This window comes from Neomonachus schauinslandi, chromosome 6, assembly GCF_002201575.2.
Source record: "Neomonachus schauinslandi chromosome 6, ASM220157v2, whole genome shotgun sequence".
NCBI lineage: Eukaryota > Metazoa > Chordata > Mammalia > Carnivora > Phocidae > Neomonachus > Neomonachus schauinslandi.
In genome coordinates this window covers 122,799,752-122,819,372 of record NC_058408.1, presented here as the reverse complement: position 1 = coordinate 122,819,372, position 19,621 = coordinate 122,799,752, and the positions used below count along the sequence as shown (strand labels likewise).

Sequence of the window (19,621 nt, the reverse complement as noted above, 5' to 3'; positions counted from 1 at the left end):
AGTACTGGAAGTCCTAGCCTCAGCAATCAGACAACAAAAAGAAATGAAAGGCTTCCAAATCAACAAAGAAGAAGTCAAATTTTCACTCTTCACAGACGACATATACTCAGAAAACCTGTAAGGCTCCACCAAAAAATTGTTAGAACTGATACAAGAATTCAGCAAAGTCACAGGATATAAAAAAATTTTTTTAAAGATTTTTTATTTATTTATTTGACAGAGAGAGAGAGCAAGAGAGTGCACAAGCAGGCGGGAGCAGCAGGCAGAGGGAGAGAGAGAAGCAGGCTCCCCACTGAGCAGAGAGCCTGACATGGGGCTCGATCCCAGGACCCCGGGACCATGACCCGAGCCTAAGGCAGAAGCTTAACTGACTGAGCCACCCAGGCACCCCTGCAGGATATAAAGTTAACACAGTGAAGTCTGTTGCATTTCTATACACTAACAATGAAGCAGTAGAAAGAGAAATCAAGGAATCGATCCCATTTACAATTGCACCAAAAACCATAAGATACCTAGGAATAAACCTAACCAAAGATGTAAAGGATCTGTTCTCTGAAAACTATAGAACACTTATGAAAAAAATTGAGGAAGACACAAATAAATGGAAAAACATTCCATGGTCATGAACTGGAAGAACAAATATTATTAAAATGTCTATGCTACCCAAAGCAATCTACACAGTCAATGCGATCCCTATCAAGATACCATCAGCACTTTTCACAGAGCTGGAATAAACAATCCTAAAATTTGTCTGGAACCAGAAAAGACCCTGAAATAGCCAAAGTAATGTTGAAAAAGAAAACCAAAGCTGTAGGCATCACAATTCCGGACTTCAAGCTCTATTACAAAGCTGTCATCATCAAGACAGTATGGTACTGGCACAAAAACAGACACACAGATCAATGGAACAGAAGAGAGAATCCAGAAATGGACCCACAACTCTATGGCCAACTAATCTTCAACAAAGCAGGAAAGAATATCCAATGGCAAAAAGACAGCTTCTTCAACAAATGGTTTCGGGAAAATTGGACAGCCACATGCAGAAGAGTGAAACTGGACCACTTTCTTACACCATATGCAAAAATAAATTAAAATGGATGAAAGACCTAAATGTGAGACAGGAATCCATCGAAATCCTAGAGAAGAACACAGGCAGCAACCTCTTTGACCTCAGCCACAGGAACTTCTTTTTTTTTTTTTTTTAAAGATTTTATTTATTTGACAGAGAGAGATACAGCGAGAGAGGGAACACAAGCAGGGGGAGTGGGAGAGGGAGAAGCAGGCTTCCCGCTGAGCAGGGAGCCCGATGCGGGGCTCGATCCCAGGACCCTGGGACCATGACCTGAGCCGAAGGCAGACGCTTAACAACTGAGCCACCCATGTGCCCCATCCACAGGAACTTCTTAGTAGACACGTCTCCAGAGGCAAGGGAAACAAAGGCAAAAATGAACTGTTGGGACTTCATCAAGATAAAAAGCTTTTGCACAGTAAAGGAAACAATCAACAAAACTAAAACACAACCTAAAGAATGGCAGAAGATATTTGCAAATGACATATAAGATAAAGGGCTAGTATCCAAAATCTATAAAGAACTCATCAAACTCAACACCCAAAACACAAATAATCCAGTCAAGAATTGGGTGGAAGACATGAACAGACATTTCTCCAAAGAAGACATCCAAATGGCCAACAGACACATGAAAAAATGCTCAACATCACTCATCATCAGGGAAATACAAATCAATACCACCTCACACCAGTCAGAATGGCTGATATTAACAAGTCAGGAAACAACAGATGCTGGCGGGGATGCAAAGAAAGGGGAACCTTCTCACACTGTTGGTGGGAATGCAAACTGGTACAGCCACTCTGGAAAACAGTATAGAGGCTCCTCAAAAACTTAAAAATAGAGCTACCCTACAATCCAGCAATTGCACTACTAGGTATTTATCCAAAGGATACAAAAATAATGATTTGAAGGGGCACCTGCCCCCCAATGTCTATAGCAGCAATGTCCACAACAGTCAAAATATGGAAAGAGCTGAGATGTCCATCGACAGATGAAGGAATAAAGAAGTAGTATGTATGTGTGTATATATATATATATGGAATATTACTTAGCCATCAAAAAGAATGAAATCCTGCCATTTGCAATGACATGGATGGGACTAGAGGGTTTTATGCTAAGGGAAATAAGTCAGCCAGAGAAAGACAAATACCATATGATATCACTCATATGTGGAATTTAAGAAACAAAACAGACGAACACAGGGGAATGGAAGGAAAAAGAAAATGAGATAAAAACAGAGGGAGGAAAACCATAGAGACTCTTAATTATAGGGAACAAACTGAGGATTGCTAGAGGGGGGTGGGGGGGGATGGGGGTAACTGGGTGATGGGCATTAAGGAGGGCACTTGATGTAATGAGCACTAAGTGTTATATGCAACCGATGAATCACTAAATTCTACCCCTGAAACTAATAATACACTATATGTTAACTGAATTGAATTTAAATAAAACAATTTTTAAATAAATTATTTTAACATTAGTGTTGGTGGGAATAGGCAGGGTTTTGCCTATGTTCATGGTGATAAATAATTCAGTTACCCTAGATCTTAGAGAGTTTGCTTTGGATCTTCTTATCATAGGTGGCTAGAGCTAAACATTTAATAATCACCACTCTGGTAGAGTATCTTCTAAATGCTGAATCATAGATTGGATTCAGTCTGTGGTAAAGTTTTCAGTAGTCCTCAGCAAAGTAGAAAAATAAGGCCAGTGATACTTTGAGATTATATTCTTTCTATTTTGGGTGTTACAATATTCTTTCTTTTACAAATTGATGATTATAGAAAATGGTGGTGATTTTATGATGTCCTTACTTCATAAAAGTTAGCTTTTGGAATGTGCATTTGTTTCGAGAACATCAATTCTATTAGGTAAATAAAGTTGTTGTTTATAAAACATAGGAAAAACTTTTAAGAGGTTTTAACCATAGATTAGTACCTAGTAAGCAAAATATTTTTCATATGTAGAATTCACTGGATGTGGTAAACATAAGATAAGTAGAGCACATTATGTGCTAAACACAGAGGGGGATACTTAATATTCCTGAGATACCTGGGTTCTAAATACCGATAATATAGGATTCATACATGAGACTAAATACAGAGACACTCGATATTCAGGACACACTAAATATACATGAGCATTTATTATTCATGATGCCTTAATTTGGCCACTAAACAGTGATCTCCATTCTGGCCCCACATATCCTCTGCTCAAAAACATAAATAAAACCCATGGAGTGCCTGCAGAAGAGCTGAGTAAGATCTGATTTTTGCAGAGGTCAACTAAAATAACAAGTCTGAAACAGCCTACTCTCTCCTGTGTTCTACCTGCAGTCCTGAGAGGGGTCAGTGGCAGAGAACAATGCAGGTGGTGACAGCAGGGTCACAAGTGCTCACAATAGGGAACAAGGTCAAAAGGCATTTATATGATACGGCACCCCAAAATACACATGGTAAAGTTACTGTGGTCATCGCAAACTTCTGAAAATTCTTAATACATGGCAATGATGGTATGACTATCCAAATGAAGATTTCAACTTTCCTTCCATTTCTTTATACGGAGCATTAATAAAGTGCCAAGTTTCACACAGAGGACAGCATGGAAATTTACATTTAAGATAGAGCTTTTGCAAAAAAAAATTTTTTTAAAAGATCTTTTGCAACTGTAAACATTGGTGCACACTGTCTTACCTATTAACTGTTGTGTTCCTGGTAGGAATGTTATAAGCCCGCAATATTCTGACAAGAATCTTAATATCTCCATCACAGACAGTGTGCGCTGCTACCTTTTTTCTTTCTTTCCTCTGAGGCTTTAACTTCCTTCGTCGTTCAACAAGCTTACAAATTGCATGTGTCAACTGGCTAAAGAGTAAGAAAGTGATCAGCTGCATATACCCAAGATAACTTTGTTTTAAAAGACATCAATTTTTATTTTTTATTTTATTTTACAATTTTATTTATTTATTTGACAGAGAGAGACACAGCGAGAGAGAGAGCACAAGCAGGGGGAGTGGGAGAGGGAGAAGCAGGCTTCCTGCCGAGCAGGGAGCCCAATGTGGGACTCGATCCCAGGACCCTGGGATCATGACCTGAGCCAAAGGCAGACGCTTAACGACTGTGCCACCCAGGCGCCCCAAAGACATCAAATTTTAAAGTGAATTATTGTGAATAAGGCCATTATTCGGAACCATATTCTCTCCATTGTGGAGGGGAGACAGAGTTGTCTTAAGCCCAAGGAAAGAACCTTTCTCTAAGCACAGAAGAGATTCTGTGCTCACTATCATGTTGTGAGAAGATGCGATTGCCCCATGCCCTTTGGGTACATGGTCCAAGAAGAGACAAGGGCATGGAGACGTCATTCCACAAAGACATGATATTCTTTCAGAATATTATTCATTTTTCAGGAATCACTCTCTTGAAAGTGATCAGATTACTCAACTTTTCTACAGGCTCTGAAACAGGAGTTAGTAACACAAGCTGTAATTCCACAAATCCATGGAATTACAGCTTTATGGTCACACTCATTTCCACCCCCTCAAAAAACGAAAATAAAATACAATAGATTTCAGCATCCAAGCCAATTAAAACCATATTGGTCACATTAGGAATCTGCAAGTGGCCCCAGGGAGGATTCCCAGAAACATGGCATCCCTACTCCTAGTCCTACCCCTAAGGTTCAGAGATAGAACAGTATGAGAATTGAGTTGAGCCAAAGGCTCCCCCACCTGCTGCCTGTGGGTTGTAGCACCCACGGATGGCTGAGGATTTTTGAAAGGGAGAGATTATAGACTTAGTATGCGGTGCTGCCAGCAACTTTTCCAGGAGCGGCTCCAGGACAGGAAAATCTTAGGACAAAACTAATTTGGGACAAAGGTATTTCTTTTCTTTTTCTTTCCTGCCCTAAAAACTATCAATAAGGAAAGGGTTAAAAACCAGTACTATGCAACTGAAAACACCTATCATATAGATATGTCCAAAATGCAATTTTAAAATAACCAAATATATTTTAAGTCACTATATTTCACTTTATGCCTTGTAACTGCATCCTCTGACATGTAACTTAATATTAAAACAGAGAACTTTGAGGGCATTAGCTTAAAGCTTTATATTTCATATTTAAAAAATAATAATTTTTACGATGTACCTTGCAGATACAATTTCTTCATAATCAGCCACAACATCTGATAAGTTAAATTTGCTAACTTTGACAATTCTTTTCATTATCAACCTTCTTATCTACAAAAAATATATTTAAAGAAATAATAGTTAATATTTGAAGATTAAGTATGTACAATGCTATTGGTGCCACCATTTTTTTAGTCTTAATTTTTGCAAGCAATGAATGTAAAGGGAGATTAGGAGGATTTCACAAAAGTAAATGCAAACATACTGATAATACTATTTTGTTATTGCTACCTTTTTCAGAAAATTGGCAGAATTAATCCTTTGTGCAGTAATAGAATTGACATCTGAAATGGAGATATCCTTCTCTGTCTGACTTTCATATTCCTAAACAGAGAATTAAGTTAGTTTTACCTCTTCAATGTAACAGAGTTCAGAGTATGATGCACTGCAATAAGATATAAAATATTAAATATTCAGTTCTTGTGTGGGAGACACTGGCAACACTCTGGCATAAGAGAAGAAAACATTTCTTTCAGATTCTCCTACTGAGCATTAGCTAAGAACAGCTTTTGTCCATATTTCATTTGTTTCTAGGATGAGGTCCATTCATCTTTTAAAATAGATAATGTTGGGGTGCCTGGGTGGCTCAGTCAGTTAAGTGTCTGCCTTCAGCTCAGGTCATGATCCCAGAGTCCTGGGATCAAGCCCCACATCGAGCTCCCTGCTCAGCGGGGAGTCCGCTTCTCCCTCTCCCTCTGCCCCTCCCTGCATCTTGTGCTCTCTCTCTCTCTCACACTCACTCTCTCTCTAATAAATAAATAAAATCTTTAAAAAAACATAGAAAAATTAAAACAGTATAACGTTGAGAAAAAATTATGATTGAGAAAATTATGAGAAAATGTGAAAACGATGGCAAAATATTCTTTATGCATGCATTTACCTGGCAGTCACTGAAAACAAAACATATGGGAAGTAGTATAGTATCAATAACTTTAATTTTTAACTTCTAACTTTATTTTTTTAAGTTTTTTAAAAGTAATCTCCACACCCACTGTGGGACTCGAATTCACAACCCCAAGATCAAAAGTTGCAGTCTCCACCAACTGAACCAGCCAGGTGCCCCTTAACTTCTAACTTTAAAAAGTTTATCAATAACGTTAATTTTACATCCAGCAGTTGGTATAAGATTATTTGTCAGGCTGCTTCATCTATATAATTCAGAATAAATCTGCATCTGTTAAATCTGTATTTGTGGGATACATCCCTAGTGCACATGGAAATTGTTTTACATTATGGATAACACTAATGACTACACAAAAATAATGAAGTAGATACTTTAGAACTTTTAGCCATGTTACAACAAACATTCTTTCATCTGAAAGTAATTTATTTGTTCTTCTGATTATCTGCAAGAAATCTTGAATTTAGTTCTGTTGGTAAGTAACAACTTTTACTTAAAGATATATTAATATTTCATATTACTTTACTCTTTATTAATTTATAGGAGCTACTTAAATATTATAATATCTAGATATTAATTTTTTGTTATATGTGTTGCAAATATATTGTCTTAATCTGTAGGGTTTAATTTTAATATCAAATTTATTAACCTTTTTTTTAAATTTATACTTTCTGTGTTTTAAGAAATACTTTCTTACCCCAAGATTAAGATATCCATTTAAAGTTTTGCTTTTCACATGTAACCCTTTTCTTATTAAGTTTTTTATTTTAATTCCAGCATAATTAACATAATTCACATGTAGTCTTCATTACACATGGTATTTATTCCTTTTGTGAGGTCTGAATCTAATTTTATTTCTTTCTAGACAGATGACCAGAACCGCTTAACAGATAGTCCATCTTTTTTTTCTTAAGATTTTTTTTTAATTTAAAGATTGTATTTATTTATCAGAGAGAGAGTGAGCACAAGTAGGGCAAGTGGCAGGCAGAGGGAGAAGCAGGCTCCCTGCTGAGCAGGGAGCCCCATGCAAGACACAATCCCAGGACCCCGGGATCATGACCTGAGCTGAAGGCAGACCCTCAACCAACTGAGCCACCCAGGTGCCCCTTTTTAAAGATTTTTTATTTATTCATTTGAGAGAGACAGAGAGAGTGAGCGAGAGCATGAGCAGGGGGGAAGGGCAGAGGGAAAGGGAGAAGCAGACTCCCCACTGAACAGAGAGCCTGACTCGGGGGCTCGGTCCCAGAACCCCGAGATCGTGACCTGAGCCGAAGGCAATGGCTTAACCCACTGAGCCACCCAGGTGCCCCAAAAGCCCATTCTTTTCCAACTGATTTGTGATTATACCTATCAAATATAAAGTTTCCACATATGCATAGTGTGTCTGTTTTGAGGCCCTCTGTTCTATTTCACTGGTTTGGAATTGCATTACTACATTTACAAAATAACTCGGGGAGAACTGGCATCCTACAATGCTGGCACCTTACAGTTTCCTATCAGTGAACATTTACTCAGATTTTTTTTACATCATTCAAAATGTTTTATAATTTTCTCCATTAAGTCCTTGCTAGCCAGTTGTCCCACATTCCAAATTTGATTGTTTCCTTGCGGTGCCATTTAACTTGTTTCTCTATTCCTCATACTTCTTGTTAAACAAATTAATCTAAAGTCTTAATTTGATTCAGATTACACATTTGTGGCAAAGATACTTCATACATAATGTTGTATATTTCATACTGTATCATATAAAGGGCAATAATGTCTGTCTTTTATTAGTGCATTAGTTTTCTCTTCCTGCTGTAACAAATTATCACAAATTAAGTTGCTTCAAACAACACAAATTTAGTATCTCACAGTTCTGTAGGTGAGAAGTTCTGGTTGTCTCAGCTGGTTTCTCTGCTCCAGGTTTCACAAGGTTGATGTCAAATTGTAGGCCAGCTGGGTTCTTATCAGGAAGATCTGGGAAGGATCTGTTTCCAAGCTCCTTGACGTTGTTGGCAGAATCCAGTACCCTGCAGCTTTGCGACTGAGGTCTCCTTCCCTTGCTGCCGTCAGCTAGGGACCACTCTTAGCTTCCAGGGACCTCTCTCCAGTCTCTGCAGGTGGTCCTCTAAGTCTCTGAGCCAGCAACTACATGTTTAATCCTTCTCATGACAAATCTCTCTGATTTCTCTTGCTGCAGTTTTTGCTCCCAGCTGGAAAAATGTCTCTGCTTTTAAAGGCTCATGTAATTAGATTAGGTCCCACCCAGATAATCCAGGATAATCTCCCTATTTTAAACAATGTAACACAACATATTCACAGGTTCTGGGGATTAGGGAATGGACATCTTTAGGGGGCCATTATTCAGCCTACCACTATTAATAAGATTAAGTTGGATCATTGAGTCAAGACAGCTAGATATCTCCATTGTAGAGGTACAATGTTGCTTTTGCAATAAAAAATTAGTCATTTTAAATATGGATATTATAGTCAACAAATTTACTAGTTGTGACAGTTTGCTGTAGTTTCTCTTATGTTTTCTATGTAGACAAATATATTTTCTGCAAACAAGGGCAATTTATCTTTTCTAATTCTAATTTTCTTCTTTCTGTCCTAATGCATTGGCTCTTAGTGGTAGAGATGTTGGCGGGCATCCTTCCGTTGTTCAGATTAATGGGAAAATTATTGTCTATCCACTAAGTATAATGTTTGCATAGGAGCCTATGAGGAAATGGATTTCGGATCATGTTCCTTACACCAACTCAGTTCAGAGCCATACAATTAATAGGGTATTGAATCACAGTCAAGGGGCAGATTATAAGGAATAGGTTTTCCAGAATGCTGAAAAGCTGGAAACAGAGATTTTGTTCAGGGACACCTGGGTACTGGCTCTATTTCTTTTCTTGAAGGAAAATATGGCCTTAGTGACCTTGACTTGGGATCAAGAACCAAAGGAGGCCAATGTTTGTAAACATTCCCTTAAATGGAAGTGCATTTACCATGTAAGTATTAATTCTCCTGGAGTAGTTAGGTAAACCTTGCCTATTGTGTACAGGGGTTTTTTGTTTGTTTAATTGATTTTTTGTTTGTTTTATTTTGTTTTGTTAACTCTGGCAAAACCCTGTTCTGTGTGGACAGGTCACAAGAAGCTTACCCCCCATTACGGTACCAAAGTCCAGGAAAAACCAGCATCTAAATTTGTTGCAGCTGTCCTGTCCTGTGTTCTGCTCTGCTTTCTGTATGTTTCTGCATTACTAGCTAATTACATCTAAAACTCAATGTAATCAGCCAGTGGGTATGTGGTACCTTCTTGTCTCTCCTCCCACCCTCTCAATTCCACAATTTAGAAGAAGCACTTCTTTCAATGCAGTTCACATCAGCAGAAAAACCCAAAATGTTGTAACATTCTTAATCAGTTTAAAGAAGTTCTCTTCTAAGGAAACAATCAACAAAACTAAAAGGCAACCTAAAGAATGGGAGAAGATATTTGTAAATGACATATCCAATAAAGGGTTAGTATCCAAAATATATGAAGAACTTATAAAACTCAACTCAATCCAATTAAAAAATGGGCAGAAGACATGAACAGACATTTATCCAAAGAAGACATACAGATGGCCAACAGACACATGAAAAGATGCTCATCATCACTTATCATCAGGGAAAGGCAAATCAAAACTATAATGAGATATCACCTCACACTTGTCAGAATGGTTAACATCAACAACACAAGAAACAACAGGTGCTGGCAAGGTTCTGGAGAGAGGGGAGCCCTCTTGCACTGTTGGTGGGAATGCAAAATGGTATAGCCACTCTGGAAAACAGTATGGAGGTTGCTCAAAAAGTTAAAAATAGGACTACCCTATGATCCAGCATTTGCACTACTGGGTATTTACCCAAAGAATACAAAAACACTAATTCAAAAGGATACATGCACCCTATGTTTATAGGAACATTATTTACAATAGCCAAGATATGGAAGAAACCCAAGTACCCATTGATTGATAAATGGATAAAGATGGGGTATATGTATACAATGAAATATTATTCAGCCATAAAAAGAATGAAATCTTGCCATTTGCAACAACATGGATGGAGCTAGAGAGTATAATGCTAAGTGAAATAAGTCAGTCAGAAAAAGACAAATACCATATGATTTCACTCATATGTGGAATTTAAGAAACAAAACAAACAAGCAAAGGGGAGAGAGAGACACACACACACACACAAACCAAGAAACAGACTCTTAACTATAGAGAACAAACTGATGATTACCAGAGGAGGGGGGGTGAGGGGGATGGGTGAAATAGGTGATAGAGATTAACAGTGCACTTGTGATGAGCACCGGGTATTGTATGGAACTACTGAATCACTATATTGTACATCGAAACTAATGTAACACTGTATGTTAACTAACTGGAATTAAAATAAAAACTAAAAAAAGAAGAAATTCCCTTTTAATTCTAGTATACTAAGAGCTTTCATCATGAATGAGCACTGATTTTATTAAATGCCTTTTGGGCATTTATCAAGAGGAGCGTATTTTTCCTTCCTTAATTATGTTAATGTGATAAATTATATTAATTGATTCCCTAATTAAATCAGCTTTGTTATGTGAAAACAAATCCTCTTAAATTATAAAGTGTAATTACATATTTATATACAACACATTGCTTTCTAATTTGTTGAATTTTTATTAGTAATTTTACAACTATGCTCATAAATAAAATGATCTAAAATGATCATTTCCTGCTCTCCTTGCCCAATTTTGGTATGAAAGTTCTATCAGACTCAGAAAATGAGTAGGATTACTTTTCTTTCTTTTCTGTTCTCCGAATAGTTCGAATAAGATAAGGAAAGCTCCTAGTTTCAAGAGCAGAAACTGTTCCTCTTTTATGATGTTATATTCCCGATTATGCTGAGCCTTGTGCTTTGCCTGTCGCAGTTTATGGAACTGTAGAATTGAATTCAATCACTGAGAGAAGCCGCAGGAGGAAAATGAATAACTTTCTAGCTATTCTAAGCTATTCTCAGGCCTTCCCACTACAGTTTGCTAACTGAAGTTCCTAAGGTCTCAAAACAGGAGACTGACCATAATTAAAAGTTGGGAAATGCTTTCCGAAGCCGAATACCAATTGGCCAGTTTGTGATTACATATATTTCTACTCACCCATGTTTGTGAAAGTCATAAATCATCTGCAAATCCTATTGTTATATGACTATAATAGTCAAATGTGCTAACTGGTGGTGCTAGGACATTGTCATTGAAAAATCATTAATTTGCATTTCCCCTTTCACCTCTGAGCCACACCAAAAGTCTCCGGACAGTCCATTTGGTTCAGAACATGAGTGTCCTTGAGTTTTAAACGTAATGAGTCCTGTATAGTTTTGTTTGTGTATCCTCTAAATTAGGGTTTACAAGCTAAAGGATGGCTGTGTGGCAACAATAAAAACAAACACACACTATTTTTTAAAACAATTTTTATTTACTATTAAGTGGCTTATTGCAATTTACTTTCAGTCCAGAATAAAATGAAGACAAATATCGAAGATCTTATCCATTTCTTTCTTACTGATAATAACCAAAGTTAAATTAATAAGTCTATTATAACCTATTTTTAAAAGTGTTTTTTTAAAATAGGTTTTTTAATATAAACTTATTAGTTAAAAAATTAAGATAGATTTAAAGCAGCAAAAATATTAATTTATCATACAATAAGTAACATTCAAATAGAAGCCACATACCTGGAAGACTAAATCTGGAATATCTTTGTCGTAAAGGGGTATTTGCTGCAGAAGGAAAATGTCTAATTGACCTGCATTTCTAAGTTGCAATAGCTGGAAACGTTTACTCTTTTTCATTTCTTCTTCAGAAACAAAGTTAAATTCATCTTGCAACTGTTCAAGACGAAAATATTTTGGAACATCCTGTCCTTTATGTTTCATGTACTATAAAACATAATTAATATAGCCTTTACTTAAAATATTAATTTTTTAAAATTTGGGAATTATTTCAAAACACTTTTTTCCCCTCAACTGTGAGATGTTAGACTTGCCATATATGTAGGAAAAGGAGCAATGAATCTATACAGAGATAGAATCTGGAAAAAAAAAGAAAAGAAAAAATAGAATCCAGCCTACATAGCTTTCCAACCTTTTTCTGGTCATGACTAAAATGAAAAATGAAAATATTTATATTGCACACTGGGTTAAAAGATGAGACTATTCGTATCTGTTTGCTATAAATGTTGAAAAAGGATCAATATTTCTGTATACTTGTAACGAACAGAGCACTTTAGTTGGAAGCTGTGATCTAGGGAAGCTTAACTGCAATAATCTATGCATTGTTTTATTCAATAAATGCAAATGTGTGTACACGGTACATGCCAGGAAGAGTGCTAGCTACCAAAGATTTATTCACTGTAGTTCTAAAAGGAAAGATAAAACACAGAATGAATAGCTACAGTAAAGGGCAGAATGATATCAGAGTCATAGAAGTTATAAAAAGAAAAAAAGTTAAGAGGAAGGAATGGAAAGAAGGGCCCATATCTAACTGAGGTTATCAGGGAAACCTTTATCAGACTTGCAGGCTACCAAGATAGCCACCTAGGGTGCCCTTCTAGGCAGAGGGAATGACATGAATAAAGGTATGAAGAATGCATGTTTGAAGCACACAGAGCAGTTCAGGTGGTTATAAGAAAGAATAGGAGAAGTGAACAGTTAATGGAGTCATTGAGGGAAGGAATGTGTCTATAAATCATCTTTATATCCCTAGCATCTATAATACCATGGGTACTCTGTAGTTGTACAAGAGATGCTAGCCTGAAGTTTAGCCTATAGGATGCCCTGCAGGTTGCTAAGTAACGGCAGAGTACCAACCATCAGGACTAAAGTAGCAATTATTTCAGTTGTTGAAATTCTAACTGCCTTTACAATACTGTAAAACTGGTTGAAAATCGTATCTGTCCTCAGATTTATCTTTATATGCCTCCTGGTGCCTAAAAAACCTGAAGTATAAGGGGGTAGAGCTTAGGAAATAGAATATACAGTACTGATATTTGCTATAACTTACCATAAGAAATTCCATTAAATCAGAATATTCTGGATTATTTGGATCAATTTTTACTTCATTTGCCCACTCAAAAAGCTTCTGTGCATTAATGAACCATGGAATTCCAGGAACCCCTCTTGCATCTACATTCCTTAACACACTAACAGAGAAAAATATCTTGTGAATTTGCATACAATATCTAAGTTATACATCTGTTATACAGGGTAAAACCTACCCATTCCAGGTAGTTAAAGATAAAACCTATACATCCTCTGCATTTCAGGATAAAACAGAAGATTTAGATGTGATCTCACTCTCGGTTCTTCTCACATTCTAATTTGTATCCTAGCTTTTTGATAAATGTCTACCCCCACTCTTAAGAGACAGTAAGCTTCTTAAGGGTAAAGTCTGTAAATATCCATCTTTGCCATCTCCACCTGGTATAGTAGCTAAAACATAGTAGATGCTGAAGGGAATAGTGCTTGCTGAATGTACTTTGTAAACCCTGAGGATAGTAACTTGTTAAATATTTTCTTTCCATAGGATGTACAATATTGCAATTTAATCAAGATGTTAGCTCTGGCAAAATTAATAAAGTCCACAACATAAAAAGAATCTTCAGGCTCGATCTATACAGTTGAAACATAATACAGAGTAATACAATTAACTGGGAAGTATTCTGCCAGAAGAATATCTCTGTTTGGTCACATGTGGCCGTCTTGAGAAGTTGGAGAGCTGCAAGAGCCTAGACTCATAATTCATCCTTGGTGGGACCTCAGCTATAGGCTAAGTGAAGAAGAAATTCAACCCTAAACAGTAAGGATTTCTTGAAAACCATCAATTATCCCAGTTATTTAGTCTCTCTCTTCATAGAAAATTTGCCTCATCATGTGTAATTATAGGGACTTGGACTAGAAAATCTCCAAGATCCTTTCTATAAATTAATTCAAGAAACATTCTAGTCCATAAACTGGGAGTCCAGAAATACAGTTCTGACTCAGATTCAATAATGTCTTAACCCAAACGTGGACACTATCTTATACTGTCTACTTTCCGTCAGCATCTATTCATATTTCTGTGATGAATCTTGGGAAGCTATTGCTAACAAAGCCAATGCCTGGTATGACAGGATATAAGCAAAATTACAAATAGGTGACGAACCATGAGAGACGATGGACTCTGAAAAACAAACTGAGGGTTCTAGAGGGGAGGGGGGTGGGAGGATGGGTTAGCCTGGTGGTGGGTATTGAGAAGGGCACATTCTGCATGGAGCACTGGGTGTTATGCACAAACAATGAATCATGGAACACTTCATCTAAAACTAATGATGTAATGTATGGGGATTAACATAAGAATAAAAAATTAAAAATTAAAAATTAAAAAAAAATTACAAATAGGTGAAGTATGAGTATTCTTCCTTTCTTTAATTCCTATTTCTGTCCTTATATTTGAACTGTTTTTGATATCTTTGTCACAAGAGATCTCTACGGCCTGAGATCTGATCTCTTACACCATCATGTAAGAAATTTTCCTTCTCATAGGAAGAGTCCTAGCCCAGGTCACAAAGCCTGAGGCAAAGCTTACATGTTAATTAACAGATCAGGGAGGGAAACTTATCCAGTTATAGCCTTAAAATAAAAAAGAAGTTGTAAATGGATTTCAATGTACTCCCATGATTTCTGCCTTAGGGAAGGTAATAAAGAGCTCAGAACATCTCGGGCCTTTGCTACAATGATTCCTCCAGCCACCCCTATAGGTGTTCAGCTATGGGCTACGGTGAAATCCCTCTGTCACCTGGACTCCCTTCTCCACAACCAAATGCCAAGCAAGGAACACAATTCAGTGGCATTAAGTATACTTACAGTGTTGTACAACCACCATCGCTACCCTATTTCCAGAATTTTTATCATTCCAAACAGAAACTCTGTTAAACAACAGCTCCCCATTCCTCCCTACCCCCAACTGCTGGCTTTGTGTCTCTATGAATTAGGGGGGAAAAAAAGTAAAGTTATTAGGGAGGAAAGATAGACTGTCTACAAAACACCAACATGGCAGACTTTTAAACAGGAATGATAAATCCCAGAAGATTATGCAATTATAGCTTCAAAGTGTCAAGGGAAAATAAGTATCAACCTCAGATGTTACACCCAAACTATTATTCAAGAATGAGGACAAAATAAAGATATTTTCAGATATACAAAAACTAAACAAATTTGCTAGCCACAGAGGCTGACTGAAAGAATCAATAAAGGAGCAGATTTTCATCAGGAAAAGTAAATGTAAAATGAAAGTGTGGAAGATAAAGAGGTGCAAACATAAAAGTCAATTAACCATATCAGAAAATTTCATTAAATAGTGAGCATAAGAAAATGGTTTATATTTTAAAAATGTGTTAAATGAAAACTCTAGACAATAATCACTGAGATTCGAGAAGTGTGCTCAATGTGCCATTAAAGTATTCCAAAATCTTTTCGTTCACTGCTTCATCTCAAGCTCATCGATGAATGAATAAATGAATGAGTAAATCAGAGAATTACATGAATACTTTCTTTTGGATCTTCTTGCTCTGAAGGATAGCTCCAAGCTCTGACTCTCACAAGTCAGCCCTGCCTTTTGGAGCACCCATCCCAGGTTCCTGGAACCCGGGCTCAGCACCTGCCCTTGAGCACCCACAACTGTAGAAGAGAGTTCTGGAACCAACCACTCTGATCACGGAGGCCCCAACTGTAAAGTTTTACTTCAAGTTAACTTCATTAGAGAGTGCTCTGGACTTTGAAACCTCCTTTGCAATTCACTGCCTCTTGAAATCTGGCATCTGTCCCAATCTTTCACAGAACTGCTTTCAATCTTTTGTAAACCTGAGTTCCCAAGTAAGTGGAACTGCTAACTGCAGCATCACAGAAGCCATTAGAGAAAAGACTTCAAGAAGCAAAATGATGAGGATAAGCCAATGAATCTGGCCAGAAGGTCACTGGTAGTGTTCAGGAATAAATGGGTTGAGTTAGGGAGGGAATGTGTGAATAAAAAGTGGAGGCTTTGTACACAGATCAGTAGACCACACAAATGAGGACTTGGACAGGAAAAACAGCCAAGACAGGTTTTCAGGGTTTAATCAAATGCTTGGGTTTTTCTTTGTTTTAAAACAAAGAAGGCTTCTTGAATACAAAAGACTAACAGCTTAGGGAAATGGAAGAGTTAAAGATAATGTAAGAAAAGGATATAAATACGTCATCAAGATCCTAAAGGAGACAAAGAAAAGTGCCTAATTACCTGTATAAAAGTTAGCTTTAGAGTAAGAAGAACAAATATTTGACTCCAAAAAGAAAGTGAAGAATAGTATGAGGAGACAAAGATTGGAAATAGCTGCAGTGGGGACAATGCTGGGGAAAAATGAAGAAATACAAGCAAATAATGGTTCAGAGTTTTAAAAGCTTATTCACTAGCACCAAAATGGATTATCTTTATTAATTGTCCATTTTTCTCTAAATGCGTTTATTCAGGTCTCTAAGAAGATGACCTTGTTTACTTAGCAAAACAAGGACATCATCAAAATTGCGTTCCTGTCTACACAGTGATTTCCGTTTCCTTCTCTGATTTAAAGAGGTATTTCCTCTTCTACAGAGCCAAGCTATCACTTGCATTCTCGTTCGATATCTTCTTGACTCTGAAGGATCTCATACTCTAATACATTCTGGCTCTTTTTCTATGCATTTCATCACTTATTCTAAGAAGATAAAATTGCCCCAATTTTCAAGAAACCTATACTTTGATTCTATTGTCTCTCTTATTTTCAGCCTCTTTTTAAAACTTCTTGGTAAGTAATCTACAAATACCTTAGCCTCTTCAACATCAATTGCTGAGTACTACTGGCACTTTGTCTTTTTTTCTCTAAAACTATTGCCAAGAAAAACATTTATGAACACTTACTATGAATCTGGCCATATGCCACTGGCTTTATAGTGTTCTCACTGTTATTTTTAAAATAGTCTCTAATTTCAGTTTTGATTTCCTGTTTAACCCAAGTTATTTATAGCAATGTTTTAAATTTTAAAAATTATTTTTTTCAGAGCAAGACTGATCAGAAAGTGCAGTTTCTTTTTTTTTTTTTTAAAGATTTTATTTATTTGACAGAGAGAGATACAGCGAGAGAGGGAACACAAGCAGGGGGAGTGGGAGAGGGAGAAGCAGGCTTCCCGCTGAGCAGGGAGCCCGATGATGCGGGGCTCAATCCCAGGACCCTGGGATAATGACCTGAGCCGAAGGCAGACGCTTAACGACTGAGCCACCCAGGCGCCCCCAGGAAGTGCAGTTTCCATACGTCCCCTACCCGCCTCCAACCTGCAGTCTACTCTACTATCAATATCTTGTACCAGTTATAATTTATTACATTCATTGCAATAAAAGAGTTGCATTTGTTATAATCAATGACTGACACATCATCAGCACTCAAAATCCACAGTTTACATTAAGGTTTACTCTTGGTGTTGTACATTCTATGGGTTTTGACAAATACATAATGACATGTATCTATAATTATAGTATCATACAGATAGTAGTTTCACTGCCCTAAAAATCCTGTGTGCTCTGCCTATCCATCCCTGTTTCCTCCTAATGCCCGGCAACCACTGATATTTTACTGTCTCCATAGTTCTGACTTTTCCATAATGTCATATAGTTTGGGTACAACAATGTTTTTTTTTAATTTAATTTAATTTTAATATGTTATGTTAGTCACCATACATCATTAGTTTTTGATGTAGTGATCCATGATTCATTGTTTTTGTATAACACCCAGTGCTCCAAGTACGTGCCCTCCTTAATACCCACCACCAGGCTCACCCATCCCCTCACCCTCCCCCCCTCTAAAACCCTCAGTTTGTATCTCAGAGTCCATAGTCTCTCATGGTTCGTCTCCCCCTCCAATTTCCCTCCCTTCATTTTTCCCTTCTTCTCCTAATGTCCTCCATGCTATTCTTTATGTTCCACAAATAAGTGAAACCATATGATAATTGACTTTCTCTGCTTGACTTATTTCACTTAGCATAATCTCCAGTCCCATCCATGTTGATGTAAAAGTTGGGTATTCATCCTTTCTGATGGCTGAGTAATACTCCATTGTATATATGGACCACATCAAAAAATATGTGTTTAGATGGGGAGGGAGAACCATCTTTTCGTTATCATCATTCTTTAATTTTTAAATGATGGAATCTACTTAGCCCTTTATATTTCCTGTTTTATTCAAACACAGCACAATATATAAACCAGTATTACCATTTTTATAGATTTTTACTGTACTTAATTCTAGTAATCCTACTTGTGGTATGATCTAGAAATTAATCCCAAGTTCTCTAAGAAGTCCTAGGGCATAGAGTAAGATTTCTAGGATTTTTCTTCTAGCAAATTGATAATGCATAAATGATTCTTTCATAATCCAGAATGGTTGGGAGATACAAAGGATCCAGAAATAAAATCCTTGGGAGTCTCAGCCTCTGCCTGCAAGAGCTATGGAACCACTTCTCCCATCATCCATGTAACTATAAACCTAAGCATTAAAGAGATACATTCACTTACATGTAAATCCAAATGAAAATAAATAGTCCAAATCAACTAGACTGCTCTTACCACTGCTAGAGTTTTCCCTTTTACTGACACAGGTTCTGTGTGATGGTTTGCTGAGTACTGGCATTATTTTTCAAGCATAAAAATTTATTACCTGCGGGCGCCTGGGTGGCTCAGTTGGTTGAGTGACTGCCTTCGGCTCGGGTCATGATCCTGGAGTCCCCGGATCGAGTCCCGCATCGGGCTCCCTGCTCGGCGGGGAGTCTGCTTCTCCCTCTGACCCTCCTCCCTCTCATGCTCTCTGTCTCTCATTCTCTCTCTCGCAAATAAATAAATAAAATCTTTAAAAAAAAAAAAAAAATTTATTACCTGCAATAAGCAGATCTTAATGACTGTGACATGGGTGTCCGAGGAATACCATTTTCATCTAAAGCCCACGATAGAGAGTAGCTCAGTTTTCCTGACGTCAAAAGACAAAGTTCCTCAGTTCCATTTCCCTCAAGAAGAAAAGGTACATCTATTTATAAAAAGCATTAAAACATGAATTTTTAATAAGGCATAGAATGTGACACATTGTAGATTTTTTTCTCCCTGACTTTACTTGTGAAACCCCAGGCTGTTCTGTGGTGACCCCAGGCTCTAATCTCAAAACTCTCTCTCATTTTCCATCTACGGTACCTCAAGGCAGACCACTTCAAACAGACTACAAAACAGAGAGGAAAATATTGATCTGAAGACCTAGGGATGGACACCTCTATGATACTCTTCTTACTATTAGAAGCTTTTTTAACCATTCTTTCTGGAAGTGGCTTCCAGCAGGAAACGACTGCTGGCTGCAATACTAGGGGCAAACCAGCTACTACTCTGTCCTC

General features: G+C 37.2%; 1 protein-coding gene across 1 annotated transcript in view; it reads right to left on the bottom strand.

The window, feature by feature from the left end:
* CC2D2B (coiled-coil and C2 domain containing 2B) overlaps positions 1–19,621 on the bottom strand; it is an 89,415-nt gene that overhangs the window by 34,831 nt on the left and 34,963 nt on the right. Inside the window, exons 16-21 of the mRNA XM_021700104.1 lie at positions 19,119–19,266; positions 13,209–13,347; positions 11,882–12,085; positions 5,485–5,577; positions 5,213–5,304; positions 3,760–3,930 (exon numbers count right to left, since the gene is read on the bottom strand). Coding sequence (XP_021555779.1) covers positions 3,760–3,930; positions 5,213–5,304; positions 5,485–5,577; positions 11,882–12,085; positions 13,209–13,347; positions 19,119–19,266 — 847 coding nt within the window. The remainder of the gene's footprint in view (positions 1–3,759; positions 3,931–5,212; positions 5,305–5,484; positions 5,578–11,881; positions 12,086–13,208; positions 13,348–19,118; positions 19,267–19,621) is intronic.